Source organism: Rutilus rutilus (assembly GCF_951802725.1).
Source record: "Rutilus rutilus genome assembly, chromosome: 14".
NCBI classification, from domain to species: domain Eukaryota; kingdom Metazoa; phylum Chordata; class Actinopteri; order Cypriniformes; family Leuciscidae; genus Rutilus; species Rutilus rutilus.
The window spans coordinates 9537890-9561332 of record NC_140219.1 but is presented as its reverse complement, the minus strand read 5'-3'; the positions used below and the strand labels follow the sequence as shown (position 1 = coordinate 9561332).

Here is a 23443-nt window from a genome sequence, read left to right as displayed (position 1 = left end):
ACCTTCTGCGGTCGGTCTGAAGGTATGGCTACGCGAGACTACACACTGATAAGCTGTAAACTGTAACCTGATTGGCTGACTTCATGCAACATCCTTTTTTTTACCTTTAAAGATCATCATTTACCCCAATGTTTGCCAGGTTAGTTTCATCAAATCATTGATATTAGTATATTCAATATTTATGTTGAATAATGTTTGAGGCACCACAAACACCACTTTGTCTGTGAAACCGACTATACTTGGATCACTGCTATTTATTTAGTCTATTTTTGTAGAGTTTCAGATCAATCAACTCTTAAATGTCATGAACATTTGTGGCTGTAAGCTGGAATGTGGACGAGACCTTTTGCTGTTTAGTCACGTAGTCTGGCTACGTGAGCCTAGGATATCTGGATAACATTGTTGTCATTGACCTCCTTGAAGTCCTGGACACCCGTGGGGCTTTTGCAATTGCCGGTGGAGCATAATCAAACTTTTTTTTTTGACTCTGATGGATTCAATTTCATCTCTCAACAGGGTTTTGGTGGTCTCCAGGAAAAGGGGGACAGAGAGGTTCACTTGCAGGCTAAACGTATGACTCCAATCAGACGACTTCTCTGGCCCTCTCTCGGTAACAGACAGACTCAAACGAGGAGAATTTAAACCAGAACACTTAGGAAATTCCGCACACTCTTTAGAAGAAAAGCCCAGAGTTGATGGAATGTGTTCTAACATTTCCTCCACTGGTTTGTTAAGCCACACATGGACACATATGCTACAGTAGGGCATGCACACACACTTCTAGACACACACAGACACAGCTGCCCTTTGAGAAAGTCACGCTAGACTGGTGAGAGAAGAAACGCAATGACAGGCTGACCAGCTGTAAAAAGGGCGTTGGGAAAAAAATGTTTGCAAAGGCGGGACGAATAGAATGGAGAAGTCGAAGAAAGGAAAGAAAGAAACAGCCAGCTTTACACTGAAGGGTTGACAATCATGCTGGTGTGCACCTCTCTGTCTTTGCAAGCATTGATGCATGATTTGAAAATCATTGACATGCTATTTTTATGCACTATGATTTAGGATTGACAGTATGCAAACTGACATTCTTCCTAGGATGTGCAAGAATTGAAGAAGCTAAATTAGGTTAAATTACACTAATCTATATTAGTTTCCCCCTTATATACTGCTTGAACTCGATTTATTTGGACTCACTCTAAAGGTTGACAAGTCATATTTTCATCATTTTTGTTAATTGCTCATTTTAGCCTCAGAGCTGAATGTAAAGTTAATTCTGAAATGTGAATTAAAATAATAGAGCTCTCAATAAACCAACATATCAATTGAATTAATTACATGATATGCTGATTTATTAATCATTATTATTACTGTGAACTTGTTTTTTATACTTCTTATCATAGGTACAAGTCACAACCCAGTTTTTGCTGACAAACACCCTTATTCTGTGTACGACCGAGATGGTGGTCTGAATATGGCTGGAGGCCTCACATATCACCCAGGTATGACATTTCATAACAGAAGCAAATATTTGATGGATCTACAAAAGAGCTCAGTGTTTCAGACTAGAACCATTAGCTGTGAGTGTTTTTCAACTGTGAGAAAACACTAAGAGATGATATAGATCAGAGCTTAGTTTACTCAGTTGCACACAACACTGAGATATCAGAAAGATCATTTTCGCTAAAATAACCCTTAAACATGTTCTGAAATCTTCCTGTAATCGAACCATAGTATGTCCTGCTACAGATACATTGTTTCCCATCTCGCATGTCTTTTCCCAGACAGACATCACTGTTGGAAGATCAGTGGGCTTTAGATTCCATCCCTTTGAGACTTTAAGTGTCTTACTTTGCTTCAACATGCAGCTCAAGAATCATCGCAAGGGCTCTCCGTGTCTGTGAAACCAATCTTCATGGTCCTTTTGTGTTTCACTTTATTCTCCTCTTGAGAAAACACTCGACACTGGTTACTTTTTATAACTCATAGCAATCAGAAACAAGCACTCGTATAACGTTTTTAGTGCATGGATATGCTGCGTATGTTCTATTCCCCCAATCAGTGTAAAAATCTGAGCGGGACAAAGAGCAAAGAGCAAACACCCCTACTTTAAATATGAAAATATATAATGGTATAATGTGTTCAGTGTGCATGCTTGAAGGAAACCATATGAAAAAGGCAGACAAAGAACTCTCTGTGTTCCAACTCCTGCTCGTCCACACCCCCTTTTCCCTTCTTTCTGTCTGCGAGAGAGAGAGAGCAAGAACGAGAGCGTAACTGCATGTGAGAAAGGGGGGGAGGTGAACGCAAGGAGGACCTGAAAAAGGGCTGTACAACTAGCCATCACATACACACCGAAGCATTTGGGAGTACAGGTGAGTCTAGCATCAGCTCCAGAGCTTTTCATTGAGTTTCTCCTGGTGTTGTGTTATCAGTGAAGAGCTTTATCACCTGTTGAATCGCAGACTACATCCTTCAAGAACTTACTGCATGAGGTAGCCAGCTGCAACCGGGAGGAGTGTTTCTGAAGTCGATCTTTCTAAATATTTGGGTTGAATTAATTGAGGAAGTTAACTTCTTTCTCCTCCTGGTGGAGGGATAGTTTCACCGGCGATGGGCTTCATGTGTTCCCCGTTTGGCTGTCTTTTGTCTTGCCTGTGTGTGGTTCTTGTGATGATAAATTTGAGCAGCGTGCTGTAACAGTAGAACGAATATCCGGCGCTGGAGTTTCTTAGCGACAGTAATGACTTATACATTAGGCAGGGGTTCTGTTTAGCAGAGACTTCGTGCTGAGCATCTGTCACTGACCTTTATCTGATCTGAACTTTTATTTGCTAGACTTATTAAGTCGCAGCTTTTAAATGGTACTAAAGTTTTATCTGCTATTTGGATCTGCTAGAGTTTAGTGCTAGATTTATTTTTTATGCGTTTATAGATCTTTAATGAAGTGTATGAGTCATTCAAATTGAATTGAAACACTGATGCAGTATTTGCAGAGTACCTGGTTTTATTTAGTGATTCTCTGCAGACTTTGCTATTGAACGCACATCCCAATGAGAACCTGCACATCTTATGATTTCAATGACAAGTTGTTTTTCTGTATAATTTATAGATGTGCCTGCTATATACTTAGTACCCTCATGAAGCAGGCACCATGTCTCTGAGCCTCATTGAAGTTTATAACTAATGGTGTTTTTGCTGTCTGTCATCAACCGGTGCAAGCCAAGGCATGCTGGCTATCTGCTGAGAATTACTCTCAAAGAATGCCAAATGTAGAGTGCAACCCCCAAATTATTTTTCAAGCCACTTACAGGTGCTTCAATAGGCCTTTGTATGAAAGAAGCCGAGATGATGTGCAGGTCTCTGCATTGTAGTGTGGCGTACGGTTGAAGGATCCGGCCCTGGAGGGATGTAATGGATCTGGGAGATTAGAGAGACCTGTCGGGCCCCGGAGGTCTATCAAAACGCTGTGTCAGACACCGTTTCGTACACTATTACTGCTCATATTATGCACTGTAACGGATACAGCCCAAAACACACACAAATACTATCTCCCAGTACCTGCATTCGGTGCCTCAGGACTGATAACGCATGGAATGTGTTGGGTCGAGCTCAATATGGTTCATTAGAATGGTGTATGAGAACAAGAATGCCCTCATTGGACTGGAATGAGTCATGAATCAAATGATGACAAATCGTTATAGATACTTTATGTGAGGGAGCTGTACAGGAAGGCTGGGAAGTCAATGGTGTAATGTAAATACCTGGAAAGTGAAATCAGATAAGATAAGCATACTTTGACACTAAGAAGGATTAAGATTTATCATTAAGCTGACTTTTTCCCCTTCAAATTGAGATTTACCTTGAGCTTTCAACTTTCTTTCAATCAGCTTTTAGCCTTCAAGGTGATTTGGTGAGTAAAATAAATAGTTGATTGCTAATTAGCTGTTAAGTGGATAAGCAGCCGTAATTGGATTAAATTGAATTTTTAAAATGATAGTCTGAGAGCTTCCCTGATGCAAGACGAGACATTATTAATGTCTTTTATTCTCACCAAGGAAGCATTTATTTGATCAAAAATGCAGTAAGAACAATAATATTAGGCAAATTATTACAATTGAAAAAATTTCTATTTGAATTTTAAAATGTAATTTATTCCTGTGATGCAAAGCTGAATTTTCAGCATCATTACTCCAGTCTTCAGTGTCACATGATCCTTCAGAAATCATTCTGATTTGTTGATTTGCTGCTCAAGAAACAGTTCTCATTATAATCAATGTTGAAAACAGTTGTGCTGCTTAATATTTCTGTGGAAACTATGACTATTTTTTTTCTCCAGGATCCAGGATTGAATAGAAAGTTCAAAAGAACAGCATTTATTTGAAATAAAAATATTTTGTAACTGTGTTTACTGTCACTTTTGATCATTTCAATGGATCCTTGCTACTGTAAATTAAAGTATAATAAAAGTAATACCAACATTTCAATACTGACTCCAACATTTTGAACAGTGTGTATATATATTTTATATTTTTAATATAGCCTACAGTGTTTTTTTTTATTAAAAGAAAATAGTTAAATTGCTAGTATGAAATCAGATCTGTAAGTCATTTTATCTGCCAGTGTGGCAAAATGTATTAGCCTGTCTATATCTGTATTTGTAACTATATGCAGTCTGTACAGCATTAGTTTCTATAATGTATAACATTAGTATCTACCTATCAAGTGTCGTCAGAGGTCACATTACTCAGTGTAATGCATTACAAAACAAAGCAACTGCTCTTTATGTTCCGTCCAAAGCAGAGTAAGGCAGAGAGCTTGTGAGAGGCTTTTGTGGGCGAGAGTGTTTGTGTTGAGTTGATTGTCTTTATTTGAGGAGGATGGCTGGGAGGGCTTGAACAGCGGGTGTCTTCTTTGTAGCCACTTTAAGTCGCCTGTTGGAGTGGGCGTGACATAAACTCCCAAACATAAACGCACAGGGGTCAAGCTAATCACTCCAAGACTGCTCATTTGTCATAGGTGTTATTAGTTAAAACAGTGTTTGAAAGGGGGTGATGAAGACTAATGGGGTCGTATTACCTCACATGACCCTCGGCCTTGTTGTGGCCTACAGGATGTGAGAGAGACAACACTCAGCTGACAGGGTGATTCACTGCTATTGAGACTAGACTGTGCTATTTGTACAATTGCCAATTAACACACTGTTCTGTTTCAGCATGCATGTCCGAGAGCATGCATAGACTCACATTTGAGTCAAAGCCTTTCCTGTAACAGAAAATGTCTTAATTGACTAAACCGACAGCTGACATTGCATATGGCTTTTTGAAACCAAATGATAAAATATAGTGACTCCACACTTTAGTTTATTCAATTTATCAATTTATTCTGTGATCATTTATTCACCCTCATGTCATTCCACGCCTGTATGATGTTCTTTCTTCTGTGAAACACAAAAGATATTTTCAAGTATGTTTTGACTTGAACTAAAACACATTTAAATCTTCATAATCGGATAGTTTTTTTATTTGTTTTTATTCTGTGATCATTAATTCACCCTCATGTCATTCCAAACCTGAATGACGTTCTTTCTTCTGTGAAACACACTGTAGCCACATTAGCTTTATTAACTTTATAATTGAATAAATATTCCAATTGGAAATCTGTGGATCATTCTCCTTAGCTTTGTGGCACAGATTTCAAGTTTTCAGCTTCGAAAAATATTGACCTTCCTTCCTTAACAGGCCGTTTTATAAAGTAAATCTCCTAACTGGGCAACACCTGTTCCTTTCATTTTCCTGTCTCCTTGATATTAGTCAGGAAGAAAATTAGATATGCATTGTTTCAACATGTAGGAAATGCAGTTCATTCCTCCCACTGATTTGACAATGGGTGGGGTGTCATTTTCAGAAATGATATCAAGTGCACAGAGCCAGAGGAAATACCCCTCCATTCATTTGGAATTTTTCCATTATGATGTTTCTCACCTCAACTAGTTCTGATTGAAAATGCTTTATTAGATATTTCATGTTGTAGGATATCTGGATGTAATTTGTAGGATATTCTTTATTTTTAGGAATATATCATGGTAAACGTCGACTCATAGTTTGCATCTTATATGTTTCAGGAAGTCGCAGATCACTGACTCCTTGGATCCTGGCAGCAGCGGAGGTTCATCAGTGGCCTTTCATTTCTATGACACAATAGAGGTTAAGACATTAAGTCCTGTCTGGATATGCCATACTTGCTCGAGGAGTCTCTCTTAAGCAAATAAACTATATGTCAGCTCTGATGGTGGGTTAGAGATCATATCGCTTGGCTTGAGCTACCCAGAGAGATTTGATCAGTAATGCAAGGATAAAGAATGAAAACTACAGAAACCATCTGTTTAGAATACAAATATATGGAGTGAGCACAGTAAAGCCTTGTTTGAAAGTTAAGTGATTACAATAGCTGCAGTCAGAATGTTTGGACGACCTTTCAGCTGAATGTGTTTTTTCATGTGCTAATGAATCGACAGGAAAGCTCCAAGCGCTGCCCTTCATCTTGACATTGTTGAAACGTTTTAAAAGCAGGGGCTACGCGTGCCTTTAAAGAAACAGTCTGACTCGGAGGGATTGCGATAAACTCAAGGGACATGTTTTGGTGACTGACTCAAAACGAAAGACAAATATCTGGATAAGAGATCGAAAACAGACGCAAACAGAACAGTGGATAGTCTTCCAGCCTTTGCCGCTTTTGCAAAAGAGCAAATCAAAGTTGTGAAATTTTCTTGGCACTTTTCCATGGGAACTGGTCCAGGGTGCACTGAGAAGTACCTCCAGGGAGGTCTTGTTAGAGTTTGAATAATATTGCGTGGATTGAAAGCAAAAGTGCATTCCTCAGCTCATCTCTGTGCGGTAGCGGGTCTACTCCGAAGGATTACCGTGAAGAAAACGGTAAAAATGTAGAGCTTTAATTTGATTTTGATCCTGCTTTTGATCCTTGGTTCTTCACAATTCGGGAAGCATAAAACCGCCAGGGGATCCCAAAACCACCTCATACGAGGCAAACTTACGCCCCAGCTGAGAAAAAGAAAGCTTTTGTCACACCCAGGCAAGTGTGCCGGTTAAGAGGGTGCTAAGCGAAAGAAGAGCGTCTCTTACACGAGGACGGAGCTGCACAGCTGGGATGGAGTGCAAGCATGAGCCTGCAAGAAGAGGGGACAGCTGGGGTGGGCCTACCACTACAACATCCTCTACCCTCGACAACACTGGAGCAAAGACATCCCTGGAGAGGCACAGTACTAACATCTTGGAGAAAGATGACCACTGCGGGGTCAAAGCAAAGCCAGGCTTGACGTCTTGCCAGATGGAGCGGAAAACAAGTAAATATTTTCATCTTGTTTACAACTTTGAATCTAAAGAAGAGGATATGTTACAGTTCACTTGTATCACTTTAGTGTTAAATATTGAAGGAATAATGTAAAAAAAGAAAAAAAATAGACCCCGGCATGGGTGATCAAGAACCTGACATGGCTGTTAGATAAATAAATAAATGAATGCAGTTTAAATTATTATATCATATCAGGGTTTCCCAAACTTGGATTTGTGAGTTGATGAAAAGCTAAGAATTAAAACCTAAACAAATTAAATCTATTAAATGAAAGCAATTAATATAAAACACTACTTTATTTGTTTACCTGAATATCATATGACTACAACCAACATCAGAAGTGAATGTTAAATTGTTTCAATATTAACTTAGAATCCAAGGGGACTTCCAAGTAAATATTTTAGGTCAAAAAAATTCAGTTGACCAAAAAAGTTGGGGAATCACTATTATATGATTTAAAAAATAAAAGGCAATAAAGTGCCTTCAAGTATTCCGTAGTCACATAATCAAATTGAAATAAATGAGTCAAGACAAAGTTGAAAAGTCGAATGGTTTTAAAGGCCCTACATTCAGAGAGACAAACACAACATGATGCTATCCCCTAACTGTTTAGACATCAGCTCTTACGGAACCCTCAATGACACATTTGTTTCCTCACAGCCACAGATGAGCCGTACAGTAATAGCTCTTCTGTTCATACCCACTGACCATAATGCTCAAGATGTGGGTAGTATAATCTGGAAAGAATGCATAATAAGGTTTGCAGATGACCAAGCAAGTAGGCGGCAGTTCACACCAGTGAATGTGCGACAGAGGGGTTTTACAGCTCTGCTGACGAGAATTCTGGGCCATTTCAGATAGTCCAAAACCGTTTTTGCAGAATTCAAGAGGTTTCTCTGATGTTGTCACAGTTTTGGAGCGTGTAAAATGGCGAGAGGGGAGGATGTGGAGAGGCTGAGATGGAAGAGCTAATTCTGTCACTTTATATTGGTTTCATATTGTTCCTAGGAAGTAAATGTCAGCGTTTTCTCTCTCTTTTTCTTTCCCTTTCTCTCTCTCTCTCTCTCCTTGTATGGGATTGATGTCTCCACACAGCATCATGATTTGATGAGATGCAGAATGTTATGCTTGTCATTCATGCATCTCCAGATGCTGATAGCATGAAATTGGAAAATGATACAGTGTGGTTCAAAAGTCTGAGAGCACACAAGGTTTCTGTTTTCCCCCATAAAGTTTTAGTGATTACTAAAATTTTAAATAATAAAACCTATTTCTAGGTCATTAATCAAATAAGCAATTGTGTGAGTTTGAACGTCAACTCCTTTGTACAAACAAAAACGTTCTTCCATTAAAGCACAATATTGTTGGAGAACATGATCATCAGCTTTTACACAAACTTGTGGAGTTTATGCAGTGATTCTTTGTATTAAATTAGAAAAATGCAAAACAGAAGCATTTTCAAGTCTTGGACTTTTGACCCCACTTTATATGATGAATGCATTTGAATTTATATGATGAATTTCCCTGTTCTTAACTCATTTTTCTATGATTTAGAGCTAAGATTGTGGTCATAATTAAGTTTACATAATGTACCCCTTGCAGAATATGCAAAATGTTCATTTAAATAAACAAATCCCTTATCCCTTTTATGCTCCCTATTATTCATTTTCTCAAGCTCTTTCTTGCATGTACAGTGTTTACACGGTGTACATAACATTTTGTTTTACTTCTATATTCACAAGGAAAAAAATAATTCACCAAAACACAACAGAAAAAAACAGCAATATATAAAGAACAATAACATTGGACGGGATCCTAAAATACAAAAGGAGACAAAGTAATACAGTAAAAAGATGTTTAGCAGGCTAAGTATTTACCAGACTGTCTATCTGAAGCCAGATATAGTACAGAAAAAATACTTCTATATCCAAATTAATTCCCCCCACACCCAGTTCTTCCATTAAAGGTGTTCATATCTCATTTGACTCATTTGGACACTTAAACTATGTGTTGTCTTTTCCATCACATAATTATTGACATTTTGCAACTTCTGCATGGGACATGTAAACTTATGACCACAACTGTAGTTTTTGCAATAATTCAGCAGCATTTCTCTGGATCAAAATGGATCTGTAGATGCTATTCTGTGAACATAGCCCTAAATAGGGCTGGGCGGAGTCTGTATCGAGTCTGTACGATATATCAATATATTTTTAGAAACTATGGATAGGTAATATAGTGTTGCAGGGATGACGTCAGAACCCAGAATAGTCATTTGCCACTGGTTCCCTCGAGATTTTCCTATGGGGTTTTATAATGGGGTTTTTCTATTTATGAGTAAAATAAAGCCTGTGGTAAACATAACTTGACGATGCTTTAGTACAGGCTTTATTTAACTCGTAAACTGAAAAACCCATAGGAAAATCTTGAAGGAACCAGTGGCAAATTAGTCTTCCATTGTTCTGACGTCATCCCTGCACCACTCTACACCGTTTATATCAATATTCAGTAGTTTGATATTACAAGAGCATCTGAAAAATAGCAGAGGACACAGAGTGAGCTGCTGAGCGGAAAGTGCATAATCCGGATTGTCCTAAACATGACACATGCGTTATATTAAGGGCTTTAAAATAACTTGTAAGATAGTTAACGTAAACGGTTTGCCACGTCAGATGCTCTGATAGATACTTGTGCTGTTTAATGCATTTGAGATGTATATTTCATATTCTCTAAATGTTAGAAAGTTATGCAAATATTTCCATTTTACTGTCAGGAGTGGACAAGCCTTATGCAAGCGAGTCTCTTCTTAATTTCACAGACTTCACAATAATTCTGACTAAAATATACATTTTGCTAAAATATTTGTTGTTAGACATTAAATGTGCCATATTGGATTTTTATCCTAATAGGAAAAGTAGAAAATACAAAGATAAATACCGTATAATGCCATTCAGCCCAAAAAAAAGAGAAGAAAATACTGAGATATGATTTCTTTTGTCTATATCGCCCAGCCCTAGCCCTACACGAAGAGTCTCCTACAGGTTTTCTGGACATTGAGGTGTAATTGCACATTCATGTTATTTTAAGTTCTTAAACAGCTCCAATCTCATCACTCCACACTCGCTTACTTTTCCCAGAGGAAAAGTGTTATTTAATCCCATCCTCCAACTGGACAATTACATCCGACAGGGGAATCTGACCTTTGATATACAACCCCAGGCCAGCCAGGTCCCAAAATCCTCAAGCTGTAAGGGAGTTTCCCTCATCTGTCTGAACTAAGAGCCCATGCACATATCACCGGCAGCTCAGTGCCAAGGAAATGGGAACATTCCTTCTTTCCGTCCATTCCTACCACTACTTTTTAGGCTAGAGGGAGTTCCTGTCTTTTCCTTCATGTTAATGATAAGTTAAGCATGAGCGATATGAGTCAGGTAGGATGGTTCAGCTAAGCAAGCAAACCTCTGCGGTCTAAACTGAACTCCACCCTTGAGGCTCAGGTGTCCATCCACCCAGGCGAGCGTGTTCGCCGAACGTCTCTCCCCCCTGAAACCCAGTCCTCTGAAAGAGCTGACACATTGATTCTATACATGACACTGCTGAAATGTGCATGGGCACTTAATTTGACTTGGAACAAATTCAATTCAATTCAATTCAAATTTATTTGTATAGCGCTTTTCACAATGCATATTGTTTCAAAGCAGCTTTACAGAAAGTGCATTTCAGAATGTACATAGAAAAATAAAGTTAGTTAATCATGTATTAATTTTGGGCATAACATCGCTGGAGTTGAGTCGTCTCTTCACAGGCGTCGAGTCGTCTCTTCACGGGTGTTGGGGCATCTGAAGTCTCCATGAGAGGCTGGATACAAACTGGAGCTGACGAACTCTAGCGTCCCGAGATAACAACAGAAAATGTGCAAACTTACAGATCCTATATGATTATTTAGGTGCATCCAAGGCCGTAGCAGTCATAACATGCTCTTTGTAAGAACGCTTTTAAATCGTTCCGGCATCCATGGTCTCTGGTAATGAAAACAGCGGTTACAAGGGTTAGTTCAGCCTAGTTCAACAAAAAGTCAGGGACTGACAGCCTCAGTCACCATTCACTTTCATTGCATATTTTCCTCATTCAATAAAAGTGAATGGTGACTGAGGCTGTCATTCTGCTTCTGCTTTGGTTTTCCATAGAAGAAGGAAATGGGTTTTATGGTCATGAGGGTTTGGAACAACATAAGGGTGAGTAAATGATGACAGAATTTTCATTTTTATGTGAACTATGCCTTTAAATGGGAAAGGTTTAGCATGGAATGTGAAAACGTACATGCTGCATGTGGTTATTAATGTAGGCTAATTAGCAACACACACTCTTTTGGGTAAGTGAAATTTCTTAAAAACGAGCAGGAGTCAACTGAAAGTTTGAACTGTGTGGTCAGGACAAGAGTATTTTTCATCAAAGTCAGGTTGGGGCAAGTTGTCACGTTTTTAACGATTTAAAAATAAAATTCACATTATGCGGTCTCATTCAAGAGAGTTTAACCATACGTTTTTAAAAACAACCTACAAAACCACTGCAAGTTTTGGCTCAAAACCTCATAGTTTCCGACTAGCTCTTGTGACAACTACCCCGCGTGACAGTATCCGCGCTCTCCGGGTCAATTCGGTATGCTGTCTGTTCTGGTCCTTCACTGTAAAATTTGGAGAGTACAAAACCAAAAAGCAGAGGAAGAAAAGTCTGCCAGGAACGTCACACAGCATAGCCATCCTTAAAAAAGCAAAAGGGAAGCGCAAACCTCGTCCAATGCCCCAGCCTGCCCGCCTCGATGCGCATTTGGAGCTCGCGAGAGATCATCACTCGCAACGACACGAAATCTGATCCAGGCTCGCGCTGCTTAAGGGGGAGTGGAGGAAACACATGAAGTTAAATTAGAAAAGCTCGCGGAGCAGCAACAAAAGAGACTGTATTCAGAGTTAATTAAGGTAAGAGAAGTTTAGTTAGACTCGACATATTTGTTGAAGTTTAAAAGCTTTATTTGCGTTAAAAAGGCATAGATTGGTGAAAGGCATTGTGCTGAAGTCATGATAAATGTGTTCTGAGGTTTGATTACATAGATCATTCAAATTATATTAAGTATATACTTCTGCATTAAAGTGGTGACAGGAGTGCAACATTTTGTAATGAATCCATGCTGTTTTAAAAGAAAAATCAGATTGGTTGCTTTGGGTTATCTTTAGGCATAGCCCCCTAGATAGACAAGGTTTACACAAGTGTTAAAATGAAGAGAAGGACATTGTTTTGAAGTTAAAGTGACAAGTTGCTCAGTGGATATGTCAGGCATTGTGTATTTTAACAGTTTGGTTTGTAGGCTACATATATTTTGTAATCTAAAATGTGGTAAATGTTGTAAATGAACTGGTTTCATTTTTGAATAATAAAAAAAGGGTTAAAATGACCTAACCTGGATACTTACACCAACGATTTTTTTTATTGTTATTATTCTGCGAACATTACCACGGTTTATTGTTATTTAAAAAGTAGAAAGCAGTCAATGAGTCACAGTAACTCGTAACGGAATAAATGGTGTGGCTCTGATAATGTGACAGGAAAATGTAATTCTTTTAAAAGAAAAAGAAACAAGTGTAAACTGTGCATCAGATCATTTTCTTATTTAGGTAATGTTTAAAGAAATTATTCTTTAAAGATACATGGGCTGACTGGGGAAACATGCGAATGAAAAGAAAAGAGAAAAGTTGCATGAGTGTTTATTGCTGATTATGGGATTTTGCTCAAGGGTTTTAAATGGGAAATTATTTTAAATAACATAAATATGAATATCTGTAAAGAGGAAGAACGGAAAGTTTTTTTTATCACAGTGCTAGAGGTTGTGTTGCATAGCCTGACTAGGTTGGAAGGTCCCTCGTTGTCATTTAAAATCAAAAGGAGTTCGTGCTTTTTCTGTGGTAGGTCCCAAACTCTGGAATAGTCTCCCATTCAGCTCCATCAATTGCCACTTTTAAGTTTTATTTAAAAACGTATTTCTTTTCTTTAGCTTTTGAATAAGTGATGTTTGTTTTGTTGTATGATTTTAATGTTACCATTTTTGTAAAGCACTTTGCATGGGGCAACGTCTGTTGTTTGCTATATAAATAAAGTTGCTTGCTTGCTGACTAAATAAGAGGAGTTTTTGCTGGTGGAATGAAAGGCAGATGCACATTATTCATGCTCTATTATAATTTTATTTCATGTGCTATGAAAGCTCCTTTGAGTCTGGCAAACTTGCACATAAAACAAATGGGAAAGATTTAGAACTGGTGCTTTTTTACTACCTTTTTTTTTTTTTACCTCAAGATTATGACTCTGGCAAGACAAAGACCTACCTGCTTGGACGGAGAGAAAAAAAAAACTCAAAATTGTTTGCAAGTTTTGCTGCAAAGTCTGGGGTTGAGGATAAAAGCTGAAAACAACCTCAGGGAAACCTTGAGTGGTTAATTATTCAAAGGTCTATTAGGGAAACAGATTGTGTTTATGTTGCACAGGTTAACCACGCTTATATTAAGTGAGTGAAGTCGTTCTGCCAGTGATGTAATTGTTAACAGTCTGTTTCTCAGGATGTGATGTTCTGGTATAAGATGTTGAGGGTTTGTGTTTAAAAAGTTCTGTTCCTTTCCTGAGGCACTCATTCTTTTGTAGGCAGGATCTTCAAGCACGCTTGTTTTATTTACTGAAACTTTGATGCCACAGTATATCACTGCAGGTCAAAGTTCAAGCATTTAAATGTAGACTTTGTCTTGTAAGTGATGACGGAAAGGCATGAACCTGTCAGGATGTCAGCATATAAACCGATGACTACTGTGCCTTAGAGAGATTTCACAAGGCATGCTGCAGTCTCAAGAGGGAATTTTCTCGGCAGTTGCGGAATGCTAAAGGAGGGACTAGCCCATGGTGGAGGAAATACTTTCTCCAGCTCGGAATGAGGCTTTTTAGCCCAGTCAATAAACCTTTGCCATTTTCAACAAATAGATGACTGTTTTAACATCCATCTTTGCCAAACTATGGGTAGAACTGCAAATATCAGCATCACGATTTATTTACAGGAGATTCTTAGAACTATAAATGTGTGAAAACGTTATGCGTTCTACAAAAGTTTGCCTGCAGGGATCGTGAATCACAGCAAACTGTGAAAATAATCATTTTGAATGAAAATCCTTGAACTTTATATGTCAGCCTTTCTTTTATAAGTCTGTCTGCAAAAATGACTACGCACTAATATGATTAATCTTTTTAGTAGGGTGACTCATGGAAACTAGAAATACTTGAAAGATATATAATACTCTTGACTTTTAAGATAATTATACTCCCTTTTGAGCACATTGCTACTATAATCGAAACTTATACAGCACCCAAATGATTGTGACAGCAATGGTGAGATCATGAAATAAAATATAAATTAGCCGGTTAATATTTGCCAAATCCTTTCCCATTACTCTCTCTAATAAAACAGGCCTGTGATATTAAATGCATCTCCCTTTGTAGGCTGAAACAATTAAGTGCATTTTAAAATAGCACTTCCCTCATAAGACTTGGTGGTATGTGCTAAAATTTACATTTATATGCTGAGTTGAGCAACACTTTGCTTGTCTTAGCTGTGAATGTATTACAATTACAATTGCTAATTCAAATTTTCTCTTGAGTTGATTATTGTTTTATTCTACCATTACAGACCTCAGCAGAAGTGCCAGTTTGTCAGAGAAGGAGCTGAAAGAGGCACGTACCAAGAGTCAGATCATTGCTGCTCAGCTCCAGGCCAATTCCAACTCTAAAGGCGTGCAACTTTTCAACCGTCGCAGACAGAGAGTGAACGCTTTCACACTCGTGAGTGTCGGAGGAGGGGGAGCGGAGGCATCTGAGAATGTAATTGATTTATCTTCTGAAAGTCCACAGACATGGGACAAACAGCACTCGACTGAGGACCAGCACACAGAGTTGAATCACAGGAACCTCAAGACAGGTCTGACGTGGTCGGCTGGCAGGATCCGCAGTACTAGTTGTGACATGGAAGATGCTAGCAAGGTTACGCGGGAGGATTTAGCAGAGGAAAGTGGCCTAGAAAGACACTTTCTACCCGTCAATGAGAAGGATGAAGAGCTCTCAGAAGACCTCAAAGAGGATGTCAAGGATGAGGTTACTCTTAGAAGTGACAATACCCTTGTTGTTATGGACAGAACTGGTCAGGATGAAGCTGAATCCAATGGAGCGCACAATAAAGAAATCGCGAATGGATACAGTATGCAGTGCAATGGAAAAGCAGCCAAGACGGTGACTAAACAGCCCACGATCATAAACAGAACAGCTCGGCCATTTTTCTCCCCGACAACAGCTGGATCCTCTGAAGCTACAGTCATGGAAGTCCCTCCAACCCCATCCCATGACTCCGCAACACATTTTGAACCACAACCTTCAACTTACCGAATGCACGCAAGACCTGTTTTCTCTCCACCACCACCTCCACCTTCATATCCAACTCCTCCTCTCCCTAGCTACTCCAGCCCTCCTCCACCTGACACAGCCTATGCTCCCTCACCCCAACCTTCTTCCTACTACACCCGCCCATCTGCCCCCAGGCCTACATTTGTCCCTGAACTCTTGAGGGAGAAGAGATCCTCAGTGCCTATCAAAACGGGTATCCTCGATGAGGGCCGATCTCGCAGAGCAACCCGTAAGTCAATGTTCACCTTTCAGGAGAAGCCAAAAGTGGCTCCGAATCCTGAACTCCTGTCCTTGGTGCAGGGTGCAGATGAAAAGAAGAAACCGAAACCCCAGCCAGATGCAGCGCAGGAGGAGGAGCTGCTAGCTCTTGGGGCCGAAGCCTCAAACTTCCTGGCCAAGGATGAGGACATTCATGAGGAAGCTTTGGTGCCACAGTGGGCCTCGAGTTTGAAAAGCTCCAGGACGCGTGACAGGACGGAGCACAAGCCTGAGCACAAGCCTGAGCAAGCCCTGACCAATGCTTCAGGAAAAGGAGCTGAACTGTTTGCCAAACGCCAGTCGAGAATGGAAAGGTACGTCCATGACAGCAAGGAGCTGAGATCTCCCTCTCCTACCATGTCCTTGCCTCCTTCGTGGGTGTATCCATCCAATATGCCCGGTCGAGTAAAGGCCATAGTGAACACCTCCAATATAAGTGTGCAGATTTCAAAGACACTTCAAGATCAGCAGGCCACACAGAAAAAGACTATCCCTCCCAAAACGCCAGGACCCGCTCCGGCTCCACCACCAGAGATACCCTTGGAGAACGGTTGCACTAAAATCGAGATGGAGCTGTCAAGACATCAGCCATACCAGCTCAACTCATCCCTCTTCATCTTCAACCCAACGAAAGATCCCTACAGCACTCTTCCCAGAGCCGCCCCAGCTCCTAAACCTGTCATGACAGCCCACTCCTTCTCCAGACAATCATCCCTCCCAACAAGCCCATTGCCATCACCGTACAGCCCGTCTGCTGCCTATCGGTCAGCCCATTGCTTTTCGCCTCCCATGACACCTCTCAGTCCTATCACAGCAGGCAGTGTCAGTTCCCCAGTGTCTCCTTTAGCTCCAGGACGTGTGGCTTCACCTCGCTCTGGCGTCCAAGCTCCACGTCCTACGTTCTCCGCCAAAAAAGCTGGTATCACCCCACAGGTGTGGAGACCATCTTCATTCTTTTAAACCTTTCCATTTTTCTCTTCTTTGCTTTATGTACTCTTCAGGTCAAAGAATATTGGAAGGGAAGAAAAGGGACACATATTGACTGTCCATTTAGAAATAACGAGAGCAGTAAGGTACAAAAATAGCTCTACTGGAAACAATAAATCTAGCACTGTTGGTTTCATGCTCAAATCGGTTTGTTTCTTGTTTAATTTTTGAGTTTTGCATGCAGAGGCAGTAAATGTCAGGTCTCACACTTAACTTTTAAAAAACTGATTTAAATTGTAATTCATGAACTGGCCTGCAGAGGGCCATAAATTGAAACTTGTTTTCTTTTAATCAAAGACATTGTAATTTAGTGCAGCTGTGTGTTTCAGAACTAGAGTTTATTCAGTTTTGTGCTCATTACCAGATATATTTTAGGCACAAAACCAGTGTGTCTTTTTCCAACGCTTGCCTCCAAGTTTTCAGGTTGGAGTTGGCACAGTTTTATAAAGCACTTTAGCAGATGGCGTCTTGCCTTTTATGATCTACAATATACAATTTAATATGACTAGGAAGATATGAGGGCCTCAGTACTTCATAGCACGGCACCTGTGCTGTTCTCTTTCTTAATTAGTTCTGTATGTTTCTCTTTCATTTATAGGTGTAGTTTACAGCTTGCATGCTGTGTGACAGTATGTACTTAATGTAGTGTGCATACATTGTTACACTGTAGACTTCTGATTCAACAAAGCCATAATTGAGTTTAATGAAGTCAGCTTACTTTATCGCTACACCCAGTATGTGGAATATATTTTTATTCTGGTTGTTTTCAAATGGATTGTTTTCCTTCTGGCAGCCTTAATCTCTTTCAAATGATTTTGTCTACTCTGTTTCATTAAAACAATGAAACACTCCTTTTCTGATCTGTCTCTGGTTTTCATACTATATTATCTTCTTCTCTTGACTAATCTGCTGAATTTCCTGTGTGGATTTCTTGTTCTATTTTCAGCATCCCCTATGATCAGTTGTTTCAGTTTTTTGGTAGTATCCCTCTTTTCAGTGATGAGAATCCCAGGCCAGTTTTCCCACACAGAGAGTTATTTTATCTATACACTTGCAACAACAAAACAAAGATATGTGTGTCAGAGCCACCGCCGCATGGTGCTCTGACCCAAAATGAAATTAGAAACTTTTTTTTAATGCTGACTGAATATGTATGTGCCCTGCACATTCCTGGCCTGCCCCTAAAAATGCACATCTGAGCCAAAACAGGCCCCTGTGGGCGTGAGCTTTAGGCTAACGGCTTGACCTCTGGCCTCCCTCATGCTTGGAAAAACACATTTGCTGGAGGTGAAAACATACCCAGCAGCCACATCAGTGCAAATGCATATCTCAGTAAAGGTTAGTGGTCTTGGCAGCGTGAATGCAAGCGATCTGGAGATGGCATGATATCCTGGTGTGCTGGGAAACTACTCAGACATTGGACAAGAATAAACAGCTCGATGTAATCATAGGGTGCATGAGAAGGCCTGATATCGATAACATCACATCTAAAGTTGCATGCAGTGCAGCAGGAGGTGTTTTAGATATGTTTCAATGCCGTGTTTACAGGTTAATCTTACTCAAACGTGGGCACGGTCCTGGCATGAATTTGGGTTTTTGAAGAGGTAGTATAGTGCTATCGTTGGACCCAGAATTGTTCTGCTGTCGTAATACCTCGAGCATGATGATATCTTTGTTTCTGTGCACTAACATTCCTCACTACCTGCATTTAAAACAAATGTTGTCCATGAGAAATGAATCATAACATGTTATGGAGGGCTCAACAATAAGGATTGTATGCTGGCCCACTGTGAGTTTTAGGGTAGTTGACTGAGCTGTCACATGTCTTATTAGATCAGTGCTATATATATTTGATCATGTACACACATTTTTATTCCTTCCACAATTTATGCCTTGTTTTCTGGGACATTTGGTTGCGAATTATGCTTGTCAACTTTTTAACCTTGTCAGCTAAATAAAATTATCTAACATGCTGTCCAGGATTATCTGCCCACTAAAAGTGTGTATGAATTTTATTGGACTTTCCTGTATAATCATGTCTAGCTAGCTATTATATATCTGGCGAGCAATTTTTTCTTTTTTAAATATTATAAAATGAAATAAATTTCTAAATGTTTATTATTTTTAGTTTAAAATATTTGTATTAAATAAAATGTAAAAATGAATATTAACTTAAGTTATACACTTAAATTATGACTTTTTATATTATAAATGTAAATATAAAAGGATCACTATGATAATTATTAATTGATAAATTACAATTTCATTTTATTCCTGTGAAGATTGTTCGCAAAGCCAGTAGAAATATGAACAGTGGAAAGCAGAAAAATCCTTACTCTTGAGCCCTTTTATTATCAATGTTCAGTGTTTTTGTGAGCGTATTTAAGAATTCAGACTAAATCAAAGTGATGTCTCACCTCTAAAACTAATCTTTTCTAATCTTCTGTCAGATTAAGGAGGAGACCCCGGCAACAGTTACTAGCCCCGGCTCCACCACCCCAACCTCCAGGACGCCTAACCTCACTCGACGCTTCACCAGCCCCGAGGTGCTTTCCACTGCGGTCTGGTCCCCCAGCAGCCCTCTAGTGACCTCTACATCATCCAGCCCCATCTACAAGCCCACACCAATCTCCCCCTCCCCCCGACCCATCCACAGGCCCGTCGCGACATGCCCTTCCCCAAGACCCATCCACAAACCCATTGCAACCACTCCAGGTACCATCTTCAAGCCGACCGCCACCTCTCCTGTGTCTCCACCCTGGGAAACCAGGTGCCAGTCCCCGGCCGCCATCCAGGAAACCAAAACCAACCATCGCATTTTGGCCAAAAACATCATCAATGCCGCCAAGCGGAAAAACAGTCCGTCTCCCAGGTCGCTGAGCGGGCGCAGTCTGCCCATCTCCCCGGTGAACGGCGGGATCTTGCCTTATGAACACAAGCCCGCCAGTCCCTTTCAGCCACGGATGCTGGGGGCTCAGTCGCCCACCCTTACCAGTCCATCGCCCACCCGCATGATCCACTCTCCGGTGCGTTTGTACAACACCCGCTCGCTGACCGACTCCGACGCCTCGGTCGAGTCTGAGGATTCAGGTCTGCGCTCTCCAGGAGTGCGCAGCTACAACACCTGCCCCCGTGGCTGGACCGGCGGTCTGCAGGTGAAGAGGGGAGGCATGCCTGAAGATCTGTAGGAAGCACTTAAGGATGATTTATACTTCAGCCTAATTTCGTGGTTGACCAAAGTGTCCCTTATATATTGAATGTAAAAATACAGCATTGTGGATTTGCAGTACATGGCTAAACATCGCATACAATACACAGGTTGACTGTGTGATGGAACCTATCCAAGATAAGAAATACACTATCCTTCAAATGTTTAAAGTCACAAAAAAAAAGAAAAGAAATTATACTTTTATTCAGCAAGGATGCATTAAAATGACCAAAAGACTTTTACATAGTTACAAAAAAAAAAAAAAGTTCTTTTGAACTTTCTATTCATCAGAGAATCCTGAAAAAATGTATTGTGATTTCCACAAAAATATTCGGCAGGACAACTGTTTTCATTGATAAAAATACGAAATGTTTCGTAAGAAACAAATGTAGCTGAAAATTCAGCATTGCCATCCGATGAATAAATTAGATTTTATAATACATTCAAATAGAAAACAGTTATTTTTAATTGTCATAATAGTTCACAATATTATTATTTTTATTTTTTACTGTAATTTTAATCAAATATATGGGTGAGCATAAGAGCTCATTTCAAAAACAGGAAAAATCGTACCAACCCCAAACTTTTGAACGGTAGTATAGATCACCCAAAATAAAAATTCTGTCATAATTTACTCACCCCACATGTTTACTTAAACCAGAATGACTTTATTTCAATGAAACACAAAATGAGGTGGTCAACAGAATGTTGCAATATTCCAAATCTTCTAAAGCCATCTGATTTACTTTCAGAATTTAAACTTGATGCTGAAAATGTTCCCCTCTATTTCAGATGAAATCATAATAGATCAAATTGCCTGCTTTTCTGGTTGTCATTGCTGGAGCCTGACAGCATCTGTGCACATTCACTTTCATGTTCTTGTTTGTTCTGTGGAAGAAAGAAAGATTTGATCAAGGTCATGTGATCACGAGGGTGAATAATAGACTCTTTCATTTTAGACTGAACTGTTCCTCTGTAAAGTCACCTCTTGGTCCCATCTATGCAGCAGTCTGTAATCTAATGAAGAAGGCATTGCATGGCCTCAGAAAGGTGTACCAAAGAACTTTGATGCTTATTACCAAAGATAAAAAGTAATGTGCAAGCCTTTTCAAAGCAGTATTAGTTATTAACCTCTGTTTTTTTTCTTCTTTTTTTTTTTATCGACATAAATATAAAAGGGATTGACCCTTTTTGCTTTTTGTACAGTATGTTTTGACAATGTGTGAGAGTATTGGAATGTGACACTATTCGTAGCTCCGACTCAAGTCAAACTTGGAAGGAACTGACTGCGTATTGCTGATTGTGTCAGTTTAGATGTAAAGGCAGAACGACACAGCAAGGTTTTTACGGCATAAGAGAGAAGGTAGGAAATTCACTACATTACGTATACTATAAATGGAAGACGCTCGTGATTTGAAATCCAATGCGGTTTTCATATTATTAGTGCTGACATACATGACAGAAACAAAATAGGTGGTCTGATGTGCAGACAGAGGAGAGGTGAACATATAAAGCATTAGGAGGACTGTGCAGTGTGATTTCACGTGAAATGTAGGGATAACATGATTGAACTGAATTTCAGTGTTCATTAATGCACCTTGCTTTAGTAGTTAGATTTCAGTTTCCCAAGAGGGCAAAACAGGTGAAGAGAGAATTCTTGCTTAGGTTAACTGGCAGTATATACAGTACAAGTTAATGTTCATATCATTTCAGTATATCACGTATAAGGGACTGAAGTAATTCTGGTTTTAGGGTGACTGAGTACTCGGTTGGTACAGTAAGGAGAGATAGTTGCTTTTTTTACACATTTCACAGAAATATATTTCATGGGTCACTTGTTTGGTTTATCATATATAAACACCTCTGTCAGACTGTCTACAGCATGCATTACACTTGACTGGTATATTTCTAACAGTACACTCTGTATGTGTATTAAAAGGTAATTCACACTACTCAGTACCAAACGTTTGTCATTCATAGTTATGAAATTACATATTGAAATCTGTCTGAGCTGAATACTAGCACTCATGTAAGGATTAAGTCTCAAGGGTCATGCATGCCAAGTGTACTCATGTTAGCCTGCACTCAAATATAGGATCACTGCACATTAGAAAATGATTCTCTGCCTTGGTGCATCAGCAGATTTTTTGAGTATTTGCATATGGAGAATTTTGATTGACAGGGACATCAGCTGTAAAGTGATTTGGCACCTTTGGTGAGAATTATCTTATCACTTTCAAGGATGCTTTACAGCCCCTGTATACTTGCGCTATCATTCCTTTGGATTATGGGAGAAGTTACGCATTATTCAATTTACATATACATTTCCTTTAAGTTTGATATAATGTCTGAATAACCAGCCTCAATATTATCTCTCTCTGTTCAGTTCTTTTTAAATTAAGTGAATAAACACAAATAATGTCATCTTGGATAAATGTCTTCATTTCTTGATATCTTTTGACACTGAAAACACCAACCATAATTTCAAATGTTGTGTCAATCTTGTTATTTCCTCAATATTTTAGAGGGAACATACACAAGATACTTTATTATAGTGTGATGATAGGTATATATATATATATTCTGAACTCTGGTCCTGATAGATGTGGCATGTATGGGACATGAAATATTTTACATAAATGAATGTATATCCTTCCTCATCATTATTATTTTGCCCCAAAATGTAATACAATAGTTAAAACACACAGACAAAACTTGTTGGGCAGTATAGACAAGCTCTTAGAAATCATATAGGCCTAATCTAGTTTGTGAATTGCATTGATATAATAGGATAAAAAAATAAAAACAGTTGGGCCTAATGTTTCTTGAAGAGATCTAGTCAGAAAAGACCACATATGCCTGGTCAATACTGCCACCTACAGGACTAAAATGGTAAACTGGTGTCGTTCCAATTGTCTCCACCACTGCAGAGGGTAAACTCAGGAATCAGGACATAAGTTCAAAAGAAAATATAATAACATTAATTAACGGCTAATACAAACAATTCAATATTAAATGAAATCCTCCAAAATACAATTGATAAAGACCACATATTATGTGCTGTATGTGTGTATTTTAGTATTCAACCTTAAGATTTTCCTAAGAAAAAAAAGAAAAAAACAAACATTTTTAGGCATA

General features: G+C 39.2%; 1 protein-coding gene across 4 annotated transcripts; it reads left to right on the top strand.

Annotated features, from left to right (window-relative positions):
• The first annotated feature begins 1429 nt into the window (after nucleotides 1-1429).
• On the top strand, nucleotides 1430-22729 carry synpo (synaptopodin). 4 transcript variants are annotated; one of them, XM_084430400.1, is made up of 4 exons: nucleotides 1430-1499; nucleotides 6122-7360; nucleotides 15086-17043; nucleotides 19548-22729. In XM_084430400.1, the coding sequence occupies exons 2-4, from the start codon at nucleotides 7165-7167 to the stop codon at nucleotides 20283-20285; spliced, it is 2892 nt and encodes a 963-aa protein (XP_084286526.1). In that variant the 5' UTR covers nucleotides 1430-1499; nucleotides 6122-7164; the 3' UTR covers nucleotides 20286-22729. The 4 variants fall into 4 exon arrangements, with proteins under 4 accessions (XP_084286526.1, XP_084286525.1, XP_084286528.1 ...); XM_084430399.1 differs by lacking the exon at nucleotides 1430-1499 and adding an exon at nucleotides 2242-2372; XM_084430402.1 differs by lacking the exons at nucleotides 1430-1499; nucleotides 6122-7360 and adding an exon at nucleotides 11580-11740.
• Nucleotides 22730-23443: the final 714 nt, after the last annotated feature.

Excerpts from the sequence above, each read along its gene's own strand:
- synpo (XM_084430400.1), top strand. The coding sequence starts at position 7,165 with ATGGAGTGCAAGCATGAGCCTGCAAGAAGAGGGGACAGCTGGGGTGGG. Across the intron at positions 7,361-15,085 it reads CCAGATGGAGCGGAAAACAA|ACCTCAGCAGAAGTGCCAGT; the intron begins GTAAATATTTTC and ends CTACCATTACAG. Across the intron at positions 17,044-19,547 it reads AAGCTGGTATCACCCCACAG|ATTAAGGAGGAGACCCCGGC; the intron begins GTGTGGAGACCA and ends ATCTTCTGTCAG.